At 38.3% G+C, this 21,703-nt stretch overlaps 1 protein-coding gene across 2 annotated transcripts; it reads left to right on the top strand.

Moving 5' to 3' along the window:
* The first annotated feature begins 283 nt into the window (after positions 1–283).
* On the top strand, positions 284–21,128 carry nxf1a (nuclear RNA export factor 1a). Of its 2 annotated transcripts, XM_048202805.1 has the most exons (22): positions 284–441; positions 1,452–1,508; positions 1,818–2,013; positions 3,172–3,289; positions 3,639–3,722; positions 4,388–4,492; positions 4,574–4,654; positions 6,291–6,360; positions 6,525–6,613; positions 9,955–10,062; positions 10,237–10,346; positions 13,326–13,362; positions 13,673–13,741; positions 13,827–13,882; positions 14,006–14,110; positions 16,179–16,237; positions 16,324–16,439; positions 16,526–16,568; positions 16,644–16,716; positions 18,345–18,527; positions 19,782–19,842; positions 20,746–21,128. In XM_048202805.1, the coding sequence occupies exons 1-22, from the start codon at positions 372–374 to the stop codon at positions 20,782–20,784; spliced, it is 1,929 nt and encodes a 642-aa protein (XP_048058762.1). In that variant the 5' UTR covers positions 284–371; the 3' UTR covers positions 20,785–21,128. The 2 variants fall into 2 exon arrangements, with proteins under 2 accessions (XP_048058762.1, XP_048058763.1); XM_048202806.1 differs by lacking the exons at positions 19,782–19,842; positions 20,746–21,128 and having other exon boundaries at positions 16,644–16,755; positions 18,345–18,482.
* The last annotated feature ends 575 nt before the right edge of the window (positions 21,129–21,703 follow it).

Genomic DNA, 21,703 nt, shown 5'->3' with positions numbered 1-21,703 from the left:
GCTAATGCAACAAAAACACTCACAACACCTTAGCAATAGCCCATAACACAAACAACTTTTTCTTTATAAAGCCTGAATAGCCTACCTAGTTCTAAAATGAAACCCTTTTTAAAATCTTAATGCTTAAAACTGATGGTTAATTAACTGAATAAATTATGTCTTTTGCATATTTTAAAATATCTAATTTATAGAATGGCTAACTTTTATGCTTATGGATCCCTGCAAGACCATATATTTTTGCTCTTGCCTGTTAAATATGCACGCAGCCACGCACATGTTTTCAAAGCAAGATGAAGCACATTTCCACACAGGGTCCACGTGAGAGCAGTGCACGCGGTCGCGCGCAATTATTATACGAAGGTTGATTCACGATGACTCAGTGTCGGAAGTGGTACCCCAACCTGTCTGTCATGGTAACACGGGTTTGCTCCACTTCCTCAGGTACCAAAATTATCATAATTTGTCTTTATGAACCGATATGGTTTGGTTTCTTGTTAAACTAGGACCGAATCGAAGTTGCACACTGCACTATATTGATTAAGGCACTGATTGACAGGTTTGATCGTGGTCAGCTGCTCATCTTTACATTTTCATTATATCATCGCGTTGTTTTTATATTCCTAACAAAACTTTAACATGTCAAAGTTCAAAAAAGTGCAAAAGGTGAAGCATATGATAGTGTCTCTCCAGGAGGCCGTTACTATTCAATGCAAATCCTCAACATTCATGGTGAATCTGGGTGAAATTAAACCTAAAAAGCAGGATAAATGTGCATGTTTTAAACTGTTAGAATACATTTTTAAAGCTAGATTACATGTAGGACCTTGTGTAACGTGTTTCTCGCCATGTAGTTTTGCTTTTTACACCACTTGGCATCAAAAATCTGATTTTAGTATTGCTGTTATAAAAAATAAAATAAAAAAAAAACAGAACACGTGCAATACTTTTTATTTTCTCACGAGCTTTTATTTTTAATGTTTAATTGTCAATTAACAGAAAAAAAAAAATCAGGTTCCACGCCTGATTTTCTGCAAGGGCGGTAATATTTAGTATTAATAAAACATATAATTGTATGAATTATATTTATGATATATTACAGTCATATAAGATTAAATTAAATTAAAACTAGACATTGTTTTTAATTTTAATTTATGTAGACTTGGCGCCGAGAAACGTGGATGTCAGTGCATTTTGGGAATTGTAGTTTTTATTAACGTTTAAAACGAAATGACGTTCTTTCGATGCAATTCATCATATTCTACTGTTCATTTTGAGTAGACTATGAAATATTTGCATATTCACATATATTTGCATATTTAGATAATTTTATTCTCGTTAAACACTTGTTTTGTAGTTTTATAATGGCGGACGCTGCCCGCGTGCACAGCGGAAAGTTAATGACCATCAATAATCTACCACACGGTTTAAATCTTTTCCTCCAATTTCCTTAGACTCGAGTGGCTCTGCTGTGATGAGAGAGGTGTGGAGCACTGACAGCTCATTTACAGGTAAAACTACACCTTCTGAAAATGCATTTATACCCATGTATAATAGAATTATTTGAAGTATATTTAATTTTTGACCATGCATGTGCACTTAAATCAAGCATATAAAATGCAAAACATGATAATTCTTATATACAGTGATTCTAGATAGTATTACTGTGTACTTTTGTCATGCAGAATAACAGTAAGATAATTTAACTAAAAATGTATCTAGCTTCTACAGAAATGGCTATAATAATATTCCATTCCTCCTGATAAACATCATTAGTTGTCTGACTGAGTGGCTTTTTCATATGTCTTTCAACTTCTCAGATCCTGACGGCCGCTGGCTGGGGGTCCATCAAAGTTGGGGGTCCGTCAAGGCTAGACTACACAATGATCCAGTTCACTTGCAGCATCGTGGTGGAGCCCCAGGGCCGTCTTGTCCGGTACCCCGCAGCAGGTTTCAGGACAACAGTGTTGACGTGTCTGTGATGGGTAGTCAGTATGGGCTGTCCAAACAGAGATTGTAAGTGTTGTTGCAAATTATTCAGCTTCATAAATAAGGATAGAGACAGAGCGCATTTAGGCCATGCCCACACTGGGGGGAAAAATAATCCAACCGTCTCCATTGACTTTGTATTGCGTGAGGCTGGCTCCTTGTCATTTCTGACTTATAACAAAAACAGAACAATACCTAAAAGCTGCTGTGTGACAAAATGCAAACAAGCTACAAAACCCAGAACTACATTTTTATTAGCTACCGAACCGTAAAAGCCAGCCTTTAAGGAGACAATTGTGGTGTATACAGGCAATAAAACTTGAAGCGTCAGCAGGAAGAATGAGTAAATTGTGGGATCCTGACACTCAGTAAGCCTACGTGTGCAGTAAACATTTTGTCACTGTTAAGTCAAATATCCACATGTCAGTTTTATATATTATATTTCCTTTCACTGATTACGTTACCCTCCAGTGGGCGTAGTTCTCATAGTAATATGACATGTTGCGCTCTGTCTCAATCACCTGTATCCACTTTTTAGGTCTAAAACGCTTGTTTTTTGGGTCGACAGCTTATAAAAACTTCTGGTTTTTGGTTCTGGGTTTTTTTTTAGCTTGTTTGCTGTACACCTTGTCACACAGCAGCTTTTAGACGTTCTGTTTTTTTGTTATAAGTCAGAAATGACAAGGAGGCAGCCTCACGCAATACAAAGTCAATGGAGACAGTTGAATTGTTTTCTCCCCCAGTGTGGGCGTGGCCTAAATGCGCTCTATTGGATGTATGTAAGGTTTGCGTGTTAGTTCCCAGCCCATAGAGACGCCCATGTCCACCTCTCCATTGACTTTGTATTGCGTGAAACTGCCTCCTTGTCTTTTCTGACTTTTAACAAAAAAACACAACAATGCCCAAAAGCTGCTATGTGACAGAGTGTACAGGAAACAAGCTAAAAAAAAAACAGAACTAAGTTTTTATATGCTGTCGACCCCAAAAAATTAGCTTTTAAGGACGCAAAAGTGAATACAGGCAATTAATCAGCTTTTAGGTATTGTTCTGTATTTTGTTAGAAGCAAGAAATGACAATGAGGCAGCTTCACGCAATACAAAGTCAATGGAGAGGGTTGGATTGTTTTCCCCCTGTGTGGGTGTGGCCTAAATGCGCTCTGTCTCTATGTTATGCTTTTCCTGCAGTATTCCATATGGACGTCCCAGTTGGAGAGGAGAGAAGCGGACAGAAAGGATCGGAAATGCACACAAATTTGGAGCAGAAGATAAAGGGGGAGGAGAAAAAAAATGGTTCAAAATGACAGTAAGAGATCACTTTTATTTTCCTTAAAGCAATAGTTCACCCAGAAGTTGTTTTGTCATTGTTCCTAAATAAAACACCATATAATTCTGATAATGATTTGTGTTTAGGTGTTTGTAAATAATGTAGTTGCATTGGAATGACAAGATGGTGTGTAAATGATGACATAAATATCACAATGGAGTTAACATATTATCCAGTGGTAAATTAATTAAGTGTTAAGCTTCGCATCATACAGATTTATTCACAAAAAGATATTAAACCTAACAAACAAAAGCCAATAGTTTATCTAGACTGTGTCCTGATGACTGTGTTGTTTATAGCGTCTGAAATATTTACTTTTGTTTCACAGATCCCAAATGGAAATAAGTACGATAAGAGATGGCTGCTAACGTCTCTACAGAATCTCTGTCCCATTGCATTTACTCCACTACACGTAAGTGATCCCAATGAGTTGGTCAGTTATGCTGAACAAGTCTATAAGGTGTAACTGTTTGTCCACTAGAGGTCAGTGGAGCTGTTTAATAAATCAGTTGTGTTTTACTGTATTGGTAAATGTTGAACATAATGGTTTTTAAAGAGGAACTGTTGTGCTTTTTTACATTTTCAACTTTTCAGTCTTTAGCGTGTAATGTTGCTGTTTGAGCATGAAAAAGTCTGCAAATTTATAAAGCACAAAGTCACTCCAAAAGAAAGGTATTCTCTAAATCAGTGTGGATTGTTTCTGAACTCCCTCAAATGCCTCCCTTGTAGTCTTGAATTTTCTTCCGGGAACAAACACTTCCCGCCCAAAGCATACGCAAATAAAAGGTTGAGGCCTGGTTGAGTTGCATTAGTAGTGTGTTGAAACTCGCGGTTATGGTATCCAAAACACTCACGAAGCAGTTGACCAATCGTTACTGACAGACTGGGAAGAGAGGTGCTGCAACAATGTCATTGAAAATTCAAGCATTAAAATCTATTCTAGTAGACCACAAAATCAAGACTTTGAAAAAGGGCATAATACGTCCCCTTTAAATCACCAAATTAACAATACATTATTTTTAGTTGATGCATCACATCTTTGTTTGTCTGATTGTGTCTTTCTGTGTTTTTGTCTAGTACTCCACAGAGGGACATAAAGTTAATTTCTATCTGGAGGATGCTGCCACTGCCAGCGCCCTGTGCAAACTCACACGCAGAGTCACAGACAGTGAAGGGCACAGGGTACTGTACTGTTTTCATGTATTCTTAAAAACATTCATCTTGTACTAATGTATCCTGAATTCCATGTTTCATGTTCTCCAGGTGGTTGTGCTTATGAGCCATTGTTCCAGCCCACCTTTCCTCCAAAGTGAGCTGAAACCACAAGATCTGGAGCATTTAAAGGTCTGACCTACAGCTGGTTCTTGCTGCGGTAACATGGCCTACAGGTGGCAGCTGTTGCATTTAAAGTCGGGATGAAATGGAAATTGTGTGCGATTAGTTTTTTTTTCTTGCCTATTGTGACATATGCGATCAGGCATAACATTGTTGCTGCCAAAACAGCCCTGACCCGTCGAGGCATGGACTCCCCTGAAAGTGTGCTGTGGTATCTGGCACCAAGATGTTAGCAGCAGATCCTTTAAGTCCTGTAAGTTGCAAGGCGGGGCCTCCATGGATCGGACTTGTTTGTTCAGCACATCCCACAGATGCTCGATTGGATTGAGATCTGGGGAATTTGGAGGCCAAATCAACACCTCAAACTCGTTGTTGTGCTCCTCAAACCATCCCTAAACCATTTTTGCTTTGTGGCAGGGTGCATTATCCTGCTGAAAGAGGCCAGGGAATACCGTTTCCATGAAAGGCTGTACATGGTCTGCAACAATGCTTAGGTAGTTGGTACGTGTCAAAGTAACATCCACATGGATGGTAGGACCCAAGGTTTCCCAGCAGAACATTGCCCAAAGCATCACACTGTCTCTGCTGGCTTGCCTTATTCTCATAGTGCATCTTGGTGCCATGTGTTCCCAAGGTAAGTGACGCACACGCACCCGGCCATACACGTGATGTAAAAGAAAATGTGATTCATCAGACCAGACCACCTTCTTCCATTGCTCCGTGGTCCAGTTCTGATGGTCACGTGCCCACTGTTGGTGCTTTCGGCAATGGACAGGGGTCAGCATGGGCACCCTGACTGGTCTGCGGCTATGCAGCCCCATATGCAACAAACTGCGATGCACTGTGTATTCTGACACCTTTCTATCAGAACCAGCATTAACTTTTTGAGCAATTTGAGCTACAGTAGCTCGTCTGTTGGATCAGACCACACAGGCCAGCCTTCGCTCCTCACGTGCATCAATGAGGCTTGACCGCCCATGACCCTGTCGCTGGTTCACCACTGTTCCTTCCTTGGACCACTTTTGATAGATACTGACCACTGCAGACCGGGAACACCCCACAAGAGCTGCAGTTTTGGAGATCCTCTGACTCAGTCGTCTAGCCATCACAATTTGGCCCTTGTCAAACTCGCTCAAATCCTTACGCTTGCCCATTTTTCCTGCTTCTTACACATCAACTTTGAGGACAAAATGTTCACTTGCTGCCTAATATATCCCACCCACTAACAGGTGCCATGATGAAGGGATAATCAGTGTTATTCACTTCACTTGTCAGTGGTCATAATGTTATGCCTGATCGGTGTATGTCCAAGTGAAATGGCTTCTCGAAAAAATGTTGGGCTGTACTTGATTTTATCCATCATTGGATATGGATGGTTGTGGTTTGTTACTGGTGGATCTCATGTGAGTGATAGGTTGTCCCGGCCTCGCACCAGTGAACACGTAATCAGAGAAGTGAGGAAATGTTGCTGCAAGAGGGAGGGGAAGTTATTTTGTTTAAAGATTATGAGGGCACATGAATTGGGGAAAAAAATAATGATGTGCAGGTTGAATCATTTATAATAAATGCTGCAATATTACATAAAAACAACAATTGTCAATTTTGATTTCATGGTAACTTTAACTGTTGCTGTTCTTTTCTGCAGCATTGCATGTCCAAACGCTTCAATAGTTCCCAGAAATCTCTCAACCTGAGCAGCATCCGCACTGATCCAGGTAAAACTATACTGAGGGTTTAAGTACTCTAAACCCTGACACTGCACAAAATAGGACAATTAGATTCCCCAAGTCAAGAGTAACACAGTTACCCGTTTGTCAGAAATTAGTTGAGAGCTTTTCAAAATGAGAAATTAGATCTTTACCTTTCTCTTTTCCACCAGACTTGGTTTCTCATAATATTGAGATGATCTTAAACCGAAAAAGCTACATGCAAGCTGTGATCACAGTCATACAGGAGAATATCTCAGAGGTAAGACTTAGTGTTTGGGGTTTGTTCAAATTATTAACCATAAAAATAAGCAATAGTAATAGTGATGCTAGCCATAGCAAACATGGGTAATGTTGGTGACAGAGTAGCTTTAAGATCCATGACATTTACTACGATGTCTCGAGAAGTGTGACTTGCTGTTCATTGCTTCATAACCTGTTTCCTTCATCTAACCAGCGTGAAGTATAAATATAGTAACTATATCTAATCCAGCTAAGCTCTGCCATAATGTCTAGACAAAAATAGAATATCAAAACATCCAGCTGGTGGAAATATTGAACTATGCAGTTATATTTCTAGGGTAAACAGCTGTGGGTAGGTCACGCTCAGATGCTGATTCCAGGAAACATTTGTCAGGTGTCTCAGAGTGATATGGGGTCAAAGCTTATTAGCACATGCATGATAGTAGGGCCTGTCCAATACTAACATTTGTGGTTTTGGCCACTTGATGGCATGTGCACGTGACAGGAAGTAAGTGCGCAAGAATGTCCCAGGTCGGAATAATGCCAAAGCTCAGTGCCCTTAGCTCACACTAAATCCAAACTATCTTGAATACCGCTTCAGAGTGGTATTTAAAGGTAGGGTAGGCAATTTTGGAGAGGCTACCAATATAGCAAGCTAGCTTTGAAAGCATGAGATCCCACTCCCTTCAGAGCATCTCCAAAGCCAAGCCTCCTCCAAAACACATGATCGGGTACAGCAGAGTCTGCAAAGCATCACAAGACGAGAGACGTATAGCGTTTAGTGTTGTCACGATACCAAAATTTTGACTTCGATACAATACCCAACTTAAATATCACGATACCGATACTTAAACGATACTATGGCAAAAACCTAAAACAGCAGAAAAAATAAATAAATAACATATGACAGAACTTCTTTCAGTGTGCAGGCTGGATATGAGCTAGATTTAATATAATTTTTAATGTTTATTATTTTCATGCTCAATAAAATTTTAAATTATTTGCTGTTATGCTTTTTTGAATACATTTAGGTGTTTTTGACAATAAGATTATTGTAAAAATTATATTACTGTAAATAATTAGAGCAATGTTATTAAAGCATAAATTGGTTTAAAATAACTGTATATACCCTTCACATTTATGTATTTTTAAATTAATTTTATTTTTGCAACCAGATATCACTTAATAAACTCAAAATACACCCCTTTGCGGAGTTCTGCTTGCATGAGTAAAATAAATAAATAACACTCATTTAATCTTTGAGAGCATAAACAATGCTGGTATCACATTCACTAACCTGTCGCTCTTTAAATTCTTTGTACAAATCGGGATGTTTGTCGGCAAGATGCTTTTGACAACCCTTCGCTTGCGTTAGTTGTAACATCTTTTGCAGTCGGGCTTTGTGGTGTCCGTGGGCTTGCCCTGGCTGTCGGCAATGTAAGTAAAATAATGCCATATTTCGCTTCGTGCATCTGCTTTCTCAACAATTTGTGGACGGTCTGCAAGAACACCTGTATATGTAACCATACCTCTCGTTTCATCACCATAATAGCTGTTGCGCAGTTGAGAGGAATAAACACGCACTCAATTTGCCTTAGAAGCAGCGCGCTGCACGCACACTGCCCCCTGCTGTCGCACATTAGGAAATACAGCTGGCACTCAAAGTACCGGTACTAATAAAATGAAGAACCGGACCGTTTTTAAAAGCAGGGTATCGCGATACCTTTCTAGTACCGGTATATCGTGCAACACTAATAGCGTTAAATCACCTCATGTCTTGAAACACATAACATTACAATAATAATGAACGTTACAGAGCTCTTATTTGTAGCACCTGACTGCTGCAGATTAATTTCAGCATTGATAGTGTTGACATAGAAACGTATAAATCTAAGTTTGAGGACGTGAACAGCTCTAGGTAGAACGTTATCTCATATTTAGGGTTATGACCAATGTTCCCTCTATTTTTTTTCTTGCTGAGCAAAACTTTTCTCTGTTGAGCGCACATTTTGGTCACCTGAGCAAAAACATACTTTATATCAGACCTGTACAATGAACGTAAACACAAACAAAAACAATGGTTTTATCATGCAACTGTAACATTTAACTTTAATGTGCCGTTTCTATTTTATTTGACCCTTGATGTAACTTAGTGATATATTAAATAATATGTTTGAAAACAAGCAGTTCAGTCACTAAATTAAGCATTTAGGTTAATTTTAGGTTACTTGAGATTTTTTAACATTGCTGTATTAACTGTACCAGTCTTTACCAAGAAATTCTATTAAAAATAATTTCTGTCCTCCTGCAGGACAGTTCAATTCTTTATAATAATATAATATGAGCAGTTACAATGATGGTTTGGAACAACCATAATGTGTTTTTGTACAGTCAATTATTAACAACAGACAGTGTTAAACCATCAAAATTACATGTTTATTGCTTATGAATTTCCCAGATTTTATATACCAGGAGGTTTTAAGATTTTTCATGGCAAGGAGCCCTAAACAATCCCCTTGTGAGATCAATTTTTTATTAGGCTTACATTATAATATAATAAAATATAATATAATATTTAAGTATTTAAACTGATATACAGTATTATATTATGTATTATACAGTATTATGCTTCCATTTGTTTTAATATATTATAAAGTGAAAACAAACTGAAGCATTTAAACAGATCTGATAGCTAAATATTTTTAAGAAAAGTGAACGTTAACTCATTTATAGTTATCTAAACATCCCTGAAACCCACAGCACCACCACACACAAAAATCTATTTAAACTGAGGTATATCACTGATGTATTTTGAGTCTGCAAGCTACACCTGTGGTGGGTGTGTGATTGTAAATGTCTCAGAGTTTTGTTAGCATTCTGTGCCCATCATCCGTTATTTCCACCACTTTTCATTAAACATGGCGTTTTATTTCACATTTCTTTTAGTTTCGCGTTGCCTCACATATTGAGGTATTTAGTCCGCAAACATGACAGTATTCTTACCGCGACTGATTTGGCTCAGGGCCAGCCAGCTCACACACGCTCAATCGTTCTCTTTCTATGAAACCTGTAAACCGCATTCACCAGTTCTAACTCTATAGCGACAATAACTCTATAGCGGTTGTCCAGAGCACTGCAATTATTTATCATTTAAACTACTACAATCAAATGGATTTCCCCACACATGATTTTCATGTCTGTTCTCTGCGCGGCAATTATTTTTTCTGCGCGGCCGCGGCTTCAGAAGTGCGCGGCTGCGCACGCGCGCAGCTTAGAGGGAACATTGGTTATTACATCGCGTAAATGCAGCATAAGCATGTTGTTAATATTTTATCTCTGTCTCTCTTTGATCCTCCTTAGTTGTTGTGCTTGAACCTGAGCAACAACAAGCTGTACAAGTTGGATGACATTGCAGAACTGGTGAACAAAGCCCCCAACCTGCAGTCACTGAATCTGTCTCATAATGAGGTGAGAGACGCTCAGGCCGCTGCCTTTACCATCTCCTATTTACACTGATAGTGAGATACGTTTGTTCAGCACAATATTAGCCCACTTAATTCTTTAGCTTCTATTTACTCGACTGCAGGCTCCACAGAATTTACTTTCTGTATCTGGTGTACCTCCTTCTCTGTCTGTCTGTAGCTGAAGTCAGAGCGAGAGCTGGATACGGTGAAGGGGTTCAGGCTGGTGGAGCTGTGGTTGGACAGGAACCCTCTGTGTGATCACTTCAAAGATCACACCTCATACATCAGGTTAGTGCCAGTCAGCTGGGAGACACACTGTGAGTTTAAAGGTCAAGGTTGGTATAATTTGCTGACAGATATACCAAAAACTGTCACAGTTCCTTATAAGACATAATCGCAACCATCGGCATTAAATTCTTTACAGGTTTTTCTTTGAAGATCCAGGGTTCCCACGGTCTTGAAACACCTGAATGTCTATATATTATATATTTTAATATTATTTTATATCTGAGTGCATCCATGACGATCCACCTTATTTTTCAACGTGGCAGTAAGCTATTTTCTGTGACTTTTCAAGACTTTAGATTCATTAGCTGCTATAGGGAAATAACTAGAAGAATAACAAAGTGCAGTGAACAGTAAAACTATTTGTGGCACAAACCAGTTAGTTTATGACTAAGATGATTAAAATAGTATGATGGCAAATACCAGTTTGCAATATCAAGCAGCACAATGGACTATTTTTGTACAGGTAAAAAACTAAAAGTGAATGACACTGGAAGCCAGACACAATCAAGTTACAAATGGCCCTGTCCGCTCTTATGTTAAAAATAAGGTGCATAGTCTCATTTAGGATTATAGTACAGATTATATGTGCATTCACAAGTGCAAGTGTATGACAAACTGACAATCTCTCATTTCAGTTGGATTTTCTTTCTTCCTTCTCTCCATGTTGTTTCCGGGGCTTTCCAAACCATTCCTGTATTTTTCCCTCCACAGAGACATTTACTTTTGGTATGATCCCATTTGATCCCATCCTTCATAACAGAGAACAGAATTACTCTGTAATATAATAATAGAAATATGTAGGTTGTGTTTCAAGACGGCTGAATAAGATTTAAATGAAAAGATGCATTTTTCTTCCTTATCAAGACATCCACAGTAATAAGATGGGTAGAATCGCACTCTCTGTCTATGGGACAGCCTAAGGCAGGCACATTTGCGGTACCCGGCCCCAGCACATAAAGAACCTACAATGATGACAATGAAGAAGGAATTATAGGAAGAAAGTTGGCTGTTCCAAAACTTGTATTAAAATGGCTTGAGGACAACATTAGTTGTCACAATCATCATTTACATTTGGAGAAATATATACACCTTGCTAGTACCAGGTTGGACCCCCTTTTGCCTTAATTCTTCATGGCATAGACTCAACAAGGTACTGGAAACATTCCTCAGAGATTTTGGTCAAAATTGACATGATAGCATCACACAGTTGCTGCAGATGTCTTGGCTCCATAATGTGAATCTCCCGTTCTACCACATCCCAAAGCTGTTCTATGGTAGGGCTGCAACGATTAATCGCGATTAATCGTTTGCAAAATAAAAGTCTGTTTACACGTAATATATATGTGTGTGTTCTGTGTATAATAATTATGTATATATAAATACACACATTCATGTATATATTTATGAAAAATGTTATATTTATATATAAAATATTTGTTTATATGTAATATAAAATATATATAAATATATATATTTATAATACATGCATATATTTCTAAACTTTATACCTGTATGTGTGTGTATTTATATATACATAATTATTATACACAGAACACACACATATATATTACGTGTAAACAGACTTTTATTTTGCAAACGATTAATCGCGATTAATCGTTGCAGCCCTACTCTATTGGATTGAGATTGTGGAGGCCATTTGAGTATAGTGAACTCACTGTCATGTTCAAGAAACCAGTTTGAGATGATTTGAGTTTTGTGACATGGTACGTTATTCTGCTGGATGTAGACATAAGAAAATGGGTCCACTGTTGCATTTTTGCACAGCAACAATACTCAGGTAGGCTGTGGCATTTAAATGATGCTCAATTGGTACTAAGGGGCTCAAAGTGTGCCAAGAAAATATCCTCCACACCATTACACCACCAGCAGCCTGAATCATTGATACAAGGCAGGATCCATGCTTTCATGTTGTTTACGCCAAATTCTGCCCCTTCCATCTGAATGTCGAAGCAGAAATCAAGACTCATCAGACCAGGCAACGTTTTTTCCATCTTCTATTGTCCAATTTTGGTGAGCCCATGTGAATTGTAGCCTCAGTTTCCTGTTTTTAGCTGACAGGATTGACACCCGGTGTGTCTTCTGCTGCTGTAGCCCATCTGCTGCAAGGTTGGAAGTGTTGTTCAGAGACTTTTGTGAGATACTCTGTGTGTGTGTGTGTGTGTGTGTGTGTGTGTGTGTGTGTGTGTGTGTGTGTGTGTGTGTCAAATCGCACCCTGTGTGTGTGTGTGTGTGTGTGTGTGTGTGTGTGTGTGTGTGTGTGTGTATGTGTATATATATAATATAGTATGTGTATATCAGGGCACAAGCATCATTGCCAAAGCTGATAACATATCAAGTCAGCAACCATCATTTCTTCTTAAATACACTCATCATAAATTTATAATAAAATCACAGCATCAGTCACAAACTGACAAGTTTGTTTTGGTTGTTTGGCTGTCTTTGTCATGTTTGTCTTTTCTTCCCTGAGCTTGCATGGATTTTATTTGAGAAATGTCTGTTGAAGTAAAAATACTTGCTCCTCTTCTAGTTTAATGTTCAGAGACAGCTACAAATAAGCCATTTTTAGGTGAAAGCATTGCAAGCTGAAAGTTATTGCCCTTTTTTCTTTTAATAATGGTGTGTTTTTTACATGTTGGGCTATGGGTGGGTGACAGCAGCAGGTAAGTGAAGTCTGGGTTTAAAACTATAAAAACTGAACCAATCCAACCAGTGAGTGTGTTGAAAATAGGGTTAAAACTATTTATTCAGTGCTGATTTTGGCACAATATTGTTCCTAATTATTTTATTTCGTTAGTCACTTGAACAAAACGCATTTCAGCAATCATTCATTGCAATTGCATAAAGAATAAACATGAATAAATCAGGAGAAATGACTTGGGGGTGCACAGGTGATCGTGGTGTGTCTGTGTGCTGTAATGATGAGCTGCATCACTGTTTTCCTCTTGTCTCCTGTGACAGTGCTGTTCGGGAGCGATTTCCTAGGCTTCACAGACTGGTGAGCTTTTTTAATTTGTCAAAAATGTTGTAAACTAATAGGACTCAGTTTACAGTACATTTGTTAGTGTTTGTCATATTAAGTCAGTCAATCATAAATTGGTCATGGACTGGCTGCCAAAAGAACGCACATTGTCCTGACTGAAATAAAGCAAACGTATAAGCAAAAATGTGCATGATTCATTAGTTCACATTTTTACAAAGAAAAAACAAAGTTTGTATTTATAAACTATCATCAAAATGTAGTCACTAACAGTTGCATGATTTGAATAAAACATGCAGTTTTCTTTGTAATGCTGTTTTTTCCGTAGGACGGTCATGTGCTTCCACTTCCAATCTGCTTTGAGGTGGAAACACGCACAAACATCCCTCTTTGCAAGGTAGCCTAGAAGTCTGTACTGTTATATTGACCTTAATCGTTGTGTGTGAAGTTTTTGACTGGTTGTGTTTGTGCAACTAATTCAGGGCAGCTACTTTGTCTCGAATGAAATCCAGGGTCTCATTCAGCGTTTTCTGCAGCAGTAAGTGGATGTGTGGAAATGTTTTTATTGCAGGAGCCTCTTATTGTTTTCTATAAAGTATGCTTTTGTCAGCAGTGATGTGTGTTTGTTTGTTTGTTTGTTTGTTTGTTTGTTTTGTGGCAGTTATTACTGTGTATATGACTCTGGGGACAGACAGCCGCTGCTGGAGGCGTATCACGATGGTGCCTGCTTTTCTCTCAGTCTGCCACCCATAAACAATCCCTCCAGGTACCGTGTGAGCTCTCTGTCCTTAAAACACTGCTCATTGAGATTAGCATTCGGCTGTCTTTAATATGCCGTTATCTGGGTGATTCGCCAAACCTAACATAAACAGAGTCTTATTCACTCCAAAATGAAAAGTAATAAATTTTATATATATACACAAACCCGATTCCAAAAATGTTGGGACTTTGTGAATAAAAAAGGAATGCAACAATTTACAAATCTCATAAACTTGTATTTATTCACAATAGAATATAGATAACATATCAAATGTTGAATGTGAGACATTTTGAAATGTCATGCCAAATATTGGCTCATTTTGGATTTCATGAGAGCTACACATTCCAAAAAAGTTGGGACAGGTAGCAATAAGAGGCCGGAAAAGTTAAATGTACATATAAGGTACAGCTGGAGGACCAATTTGCAACTTATTAGGTCAATTGGCAACATGATTGGGTATAAAAAGAGCCTCTCAGAGTGGCAGTGTCTCTCAGAAGTCAAGATGGGCAGAGGATCACCAATTCCCCCAATGCTGTGGCGAAAAATAGTGGAGCAATATCAGAAAGGAGTTTCTCAGAGAAAAATTGCAAAGAGTTTGAAGTTATCATCATCTACAGTGCATAAAATCATCCAAAGATTCAGAGAATCTGGAACAATCTCTGTGCGTAAGGGTCAAGGCCGGAAAACCATACTGGATGCCCGTGATCTTCAGGCCCTTAGACGGCACTGCATCACGTACAGGAATGCTACTGTAATGGAAATCACAACATGGGCTCAGGAATACTTCCAGAAAACATTGTCGGTGAACACAATCCACCGTGCCATTCACCGTTGCCGGCTAAAACTCTATAGGTCAAAAAAGAAGCCATATCTAAACATGATCCAGAAGCGCAGGCATTTTCTCTGGGCCAAGGCTCATTTAAAATGGACTGTGGCAAAGTGGAAAACTGTTCTGTGGTCAGACAAATCAAAATTTGAAGTTCTTTTTGGAAAACTGGGATGCCATGTCAACCGGACTGAAGAGGACAAGGACAACCCAAGTTGTTATCAGTGCTCAGTTCAGAAGCCTGCATCTCTGATGGTATGGGGTTGCATGAGTGCGTGTGGCATGGGCAGCTTACACATCTGGAAAGGCACCATCAATGCTGAAAGGTATATCCAAGTTCTAGAACAACATATGCTCCCATCCGGACGTCGTCTCTTTCAGGGAAGACCTTGCATTTTCCAACATGACAATGCCAGACCACATACTGCATCATACTGCGTAGAAGAAGGATCCGGGTACTGAAATGGCCAGCCTGCAGTCCAGATCTTTCACCCATAGAAAACATTTGGCGCATCATAAAGAGGAAGATGCAACAAAGAAGACCTAAGACAGTTGAACAACTAGAAGCCTGTATTAGACAAGAATGGGACAACATTCCTATTCCTAAACTTGAGCAACTTGTCTCCTCAGTCCCCAGACGTTTGCAGACTGTTATAAAAAGAAGAGGGGATGCCACACAGTGGTAAACATGGCCTTGTCCCAACTTTTTTGAGATGTGTTGATGCCATGAAATTTAAAATCAACTCATTTTTCCCTTAAAATGATACATTTTCTCAGTTTAAACATTTGATACGTCATCTATGTTGTATTCTGAATAAAATATTGAAATTTGAAACTTCCACATCATTGCATTCTGTTTTTATTCACAATTTGTACAGTGTCCTAACTTTTTTGGAATCGGGTTTGTGTGTGTGTGTGTATATATATATATATATATATATATATATATATATATATATATATATATATATATATATATATATATATATATATATATATATATGAATCCTATTCTAACATTTACATTACCACATTTTTCTTAAATTCTCATTACAATAATGGAAAAAAAAACAACTCTCATTCACATAACTGTAATGTGAAAAAAGGTTTATTATTTATAAATTATTATTCATAAATGTTACTTTATAATTAAAGATTATATTTTACTTTTTAATATATATTTTGCAAAATTGTATTTGATATACAAGTTTATTTGTGGTCTTGTTTCTTTTTCCTATAATTTTGCAGGTGCAGGTTGAAAGATTATCATAAACACAGCCGCAATATCAAGAACATCAAAGATCCCTGTATGTTTCATGAGTAACAAGAAAATTAGAGTTTACAATGTGAAAAATAAAGTCCAAGAATACCAGATCTTTTTTGTCATGTACAGCCACTCGGTTCCGCTTGCTAAAACGCACTCGCCTAACTGTGGTCGCCTTCCTCAGTGAGCTCCCAAAGACCCAGCATGACATCAATTCAGTCAATGTTGATGTCAACACATGCACAGTGAGTTCCTTAATGATTTCAACACTGCTATCACTGGAGCTATTTACCATTTTTGACATCTTGTTGTTTTTCTGTCTTCTCCATAGAGGACTTTATTAGTGTTCACAGTGAGTGGAGTGTTCAAAGAGGGTGAGTCTTGCTTGAACAGTTACATGTGCCAAAATAACAGTTTTCAACTCAAAATGTTTATATTCCTCTCTTCAGTTGATGACAAATCAAGAGATTCTGTCAGGGCGTTCTCTAGAGTCTTCATCACAGTTCCAGCTCGGAATTCTGGGTAGGAGAATCCAACAGCAAATCACAACTGTGACTAAGGGTGCGTTCACACTTGTAGTTTGGTTCGTTTGGTTCATTTGGTCCAGACCAAAGAAGAAAAAAAAAAACATTTAGTCCTGGTCCGATTAGCATTCAGATTGGCAATTTTATCACCGAACCAAAAGATACCGAACCTTAAGGCATAGGGATACATTCATAACCTGATTGGTTGTAAATTATTACGTATTGCCTATTTTGAGACGGAACTTGCCGAACATCCAAAACAATGCTGTGTGCTGAGGTAAATGCGCTTGTTGTGTGTGTGTAGCCTGCATATGATGGTATTTTGGCCAGCTGGGAACTCGTGAAGAGCTTATAAAATGTGTAAAGTAGTCAAAACAGTGGCGGGAATCCGTCTGTCACACACACAAACGATCTAATGCGTGGAGACGCGCGTCTGATGCCTGTTATGGGCAAACTCGCGACTGTGACAAGAAAAACTGACATGCGTGAGGATTCTGTCCATTTTAGGGTCTCGTCTTCCTGTTTTTGGTTCGTTTACATGTCTTTGTTCCAAGTTGCATTCATATATCATTCGAACCGCACCAGAGTTCGTTTGGAAGCGGACCGAGACCCATCTTTTCAGCGGTCTCGGTCCTTGTTTGGTGCGCACCAGGGTTCGGATGGCAGCGTTCACACATGCTCAAATGAACCGCACTAACAGAGCAATCGCACCAGGGTTCGTTTTAATCGAACCAAACATGACAAGTGTGAACGCACCCTAAATAAAAACACCCCTTAACGCACCCCATCAGCTGGACTGAGTGGCAAAAGACCCGTCCGCGTGACTGGATTTAATAGGGGAAACTGCGAGAACACGCGTAAAGCAAATGATTAAACTAAAGGTTGGATTCATGCAATAGTGTTCCTACAAATTAGTAAACGATCCAGTAATCCATGGATATTGACATGCTGCCAGGAATCGTTTTTCCAGACATTTGTATGTGCCTGATTTCGACGGCAGGGAAATGCATAAAGCAAATATGCCTCTGAACGCTTTATATAACTACAATATAGGTAGGTCTACATCGGGGTGATCACTTATCATTGTTATATATCATCCAGTCCTAAAACTTGTTTAGTTTTTATCAGTGTTCATTTAAAAACACCCAATTATGCTGAATATAAAATGGTAAATTTAATTGATGAGTTGTCAGTACAATACATAACAATACAATATTTAGGGTATGATTTACCCCAAAATGCAACATATTGACAAAATTATAACTGCAAATCCACATTTCGCTGCCTGGAGTTTCTGTAAATTGCAGAAAACAATTTCCTTCTCTTTTCTTTAGCTTTCAGCAGTCTGTAAAAATGTACTTAAGATTTCTTGTCAAATCTGTTTGTACAGTCAGTCGCAAAGCTCTTTCTGGTTTGAATGTGTTTTGTGTGTTTTTCGACACAAATGCTGCCACTCAGTTTTTTTGCCACTCAGTGGGCGTAAAACCGCAGTCACTCCGGTCGACGGTGATGTCACATGCATACCCTCTATTAAAAGAATCATCATTAGCCACTTGATCAAAATATCCTCTGAGTAACACAAAGTTGATTTGATACATGTTTGTTGATATCTGTTGCATCTTGCAGCCTGTGTATCGTGAACGACGAGCTCTTTGTGAGGAATGCCACCGCTGAGGAGATGCGCTGTGCATTTGCAGCACCAGCTCCAACCCTCTCGAGTAGCCCAATGCCCATCCTCTCTGCAGCCCAGCAGGAAATGCTCTCCGCCTTCTCTCAGATGTCTGAAATGAACCTGGCATGGTCTCAAAAGTGAGCAGAGAGGAAAAACCATGCCCTTATATTTGTTGTAGGTCTTAAAGTGCCCCTATTATGCTTTTTCGGAAATTACTTTTCATGTAGTGTGTAATATAGCTGTTTGTGAATGTAAAAGCTCTGTAAAGTTTCACAGATCAAAGTGCATGATAAATAGTTATTATCTCCCAAAAGGAAGAAATGATTCTGAACTGCCTGAAACGAGTCATCAGTCCTTACTTACTGCACAAACCTCTGTAGGTTTGTAACAAATTTGTATAATGCCAGCCTATTGTCTTCATTGGCTGCTGCGAACATCTACTTTGCCCCTCAAACACTTTAGTTGTAGCTGAGGCCTGGAAGAGTTTGGTTCATGTTGTCGACATGTTGAGAAGGTGCTGTTTTCTGTGCTGCGAAAGCAAATCCACTTTGATGCGCCTCCAAAGGATGAGGACTCGCACTGGAATGGATACCATGAAATCTATGCCATTGTTATTGTTCGTATCACTGTGTATCAAGGGCTGAGGAAGTCTCCAGAGCTGAAATTCAGATATGGTAATGAGCTTTTTGTTTTCGACACGTGCTATAAGCGGTCGACCAATCACAACAGATGAGCAATCTGACCAATCAGAGCAGAGTTGGCTCTCAGAAAGGAGGAGTTTTGAGAGATCGAATTCTTTGTCGAATCATTCAGACACTGAGAAAAGAAGTGATGCTGCAATGTACATTATGAGAAAATTTAAGTGATTATTTACTTTAGATCCATGTAAACCTATTGAAGGAGACCTCCAGAACAAAATCAGGAGCCTTTAAAACAGCATAATAGGGGCACTTTGATTCAAGAACTAAATATGGATGTTTCTATGGATGATGTGGAAATACTAGGCCTGGGTGATATGATGCTATTTACAAAAGCAGAGATTTTCCTATTTATTTGCATCCAAGGATGTTGGGCTGTAAGTTATACTACTGTAGATGTATTTGTGCAGTTATTAGTGGGACTGCTTTACATTATTTCCAAGTGAGAGTCTCAAAAAGTGAAGTCCTTTCTATTTTAAATTAGAATTAGACATTATCACATGGTTATTTAGGATATAATTGTTTTCATTGAATTTCCAGTAAAGATGACTATACTAAACTGTTACTTTGATCTAAAGTTGCATTTACTTTAAAAGACTTACTAAAACAAGATTTTGGTCATACCGCCCACTCCTAGTCAATATTATCTCGATTCTGTCGATTCTGTTGGTAATGCTTGTGTATTGCTGTTAGGTGTCTGCAGGATAATGCATGGGATTTCCATCAAGCTGCTCAGATTTTCACAGAACTGAAGGTATGGATCTGCTTGGCCAATTAACAGAAATGGCAGGTTTGAGTAAATAGTGTATAATGTGTCCACATTTCATTTCAGCTGTTCTGTTTGCTGTCAATAAATCATCAGAAATTATAAATAAATACATTTTTGTAAATTATTTTAAAAATATTTTAATATATATTTTTTAATGTGACAACACTGAAGAAATGACACTTTGCTACAATGTAAAGTAGTGAGTGTACAGCTTGTATAACAGTGTAAATTTGCTGTCCCCTCAAAATAACACAGCCATTAATGTCTAAACCGCTGACCACAAAAGTGAATACACCCCTAAGTACAATTGTCCAAATTGGGCCCAATTGGCCATTTTCTCAACAGTTCAACATGGCACCTCATGGCAAAGAACTCTCTGAGGATCTGAAAAAAGAATTGTTGCTCTACATAAAGATGGCGTAGGCTATAAGAAGATTGCCAAGACCATGAAACTGAGCTGCAGCACGGTGGCCAAGACCATACAGCGGTTTAACAGGACAGGTTCCACTCAGAACATGGTCGACCAAAGACGTTGAGTGCACGTGCTCAGCGTCATATCCAGAGGTTGTGTTTGGGAAATAGACACGAGTGCTGCAAGCATTGCTGCAGAGGTCGAAGGGGTGGGGGGTCAGCCTGTCAGTGCTCAGACCATACGCCGCACACTGCATAAATTGGTCTGCATGCCTGTCGTCCCAGAAGGAAGCCTCTTCTAAAGATGATGCAAAAAGATAGCCCGCAAACGTGGATCATGTAAATAATTACAGTAAATTTATGTTGGTTACAGTGCTCAGACAGTTTGAGGTGGATCATGTGCTATTGAAATCTCATCACATCCATTTGAAACTTGAAACTAGTCATTATTCATCATAATATTTTTGTCTCTTATAGGCTCAAGGAAAGATCCCAGAAGCTGCTTTCATAAAATGAAAACGGAAATGCCCATGAATACCTGTTTGTTTGTACATAGTTTTATTTGTTGTTTAACAGGCACTTCATTTGTGATGTCAAAGTGAAATGAAACAAAATCTTGTTTTATATTAATTGTATAATTTTATTTCAGGTTTTTTTTTTCTTAAAAAGGATTATACATCAGGTTTGTACTTGCTATGGCACTGTTTCTGTATTAATTTTAAAAAGCACTTTTCTGTTTTAATTGTGATGTCTAAAGTATGTGCTGAGCTTTTGTTGGTGTTGAGCTAAATGTGATGTTTTCACAGAAAGTTTGTTTATTCAGGCTTTTCTCAGCACAATAAAAAAAATCAAATACCTTATCAAGTCTTCACTATACTAAAGAAAGTCTTTTTTGATTATTGCTAAATATAACATTACAATCATGACTGAGCACAGGTGGAATATTTGGCCTTTAGAAATTATAGGTAAACGTTTGGGAGCATGTGACTGAATTTATGTTGGAGCAGATGAATCCAACAAGTACCCAGCATACATGTGAACTCCAACACTGTTAAATGTAAGCCCTGTTCTGTTATAGTACAGTGATGGCATACATGGTAACTCTATGGAACGATACTTGCGTTTATTACATAGTGTTTATTACATAACGCTCTTGGTGAATCCAAAATGGTCAATATTCATATTCATTCATTATGTTAATCATTTATGTCTTATGATTTATCAATATTACTTTTGATTTCATATATTCATGTACTCCTACTCTGTATATTAATTCTCATCATATTTTCAAGTATTTATTTTTATTGTACCCTTATGGTTATTCTTTTATATTCAAGAGTACAGGTCATGTTGACACTTTTGTGGTTAGATATTGGATGCCTGACAAGTACTGCAGAAGTGATGTTTTCGATATTGTTTCTGCTGACATGTAATA

Source organism: Megalobrama amblycephala, linkage group LG9 (genome assembly GCF_018812025.1).
Source record: "Megalobrama amblycephala isolate DHTTF-2021 linkage group LG9, ASM1881202v1, whole genome shotgun sequence".
In the NCBI taxonomy this organism is placed as follows: Eukaryota; Metazoa; Chordata; class Actinopteri; order Cypriniformes; family Xenocyprididae; genus Megalobrama; species Megalobrama amblycephala.
The sequence above is the reverse complement of the archived record's forward strand: the minus strand, read 5'-3'. Positions and strand labels throughout refer to the sequence as shown.

Bases quoted from the DNA above. Each gene is read 5' to 3' on its own strand.
- nxf1a (XM_048202805.1), top strand. From the start codon at position 372: ATGACTCAGTGTCGGAAGTGGTACCCCAACCTGTCTGTCATGGTAACA. The intron at 442-1,451 runs GTACCAAAATTA...CAATTTCCTTAG, and splicing joins GGTTTGCTCCACTTCCTCAG to ACTCGAGTGGCTCTGCTGTG. The intron at 3,723-4,387 runs GTAAGTGATCCC...GTTTTTGTCTAG, and splicing joins TTGCATTTACTCCACTACAC to TACTCCACAGAGGGACATAA.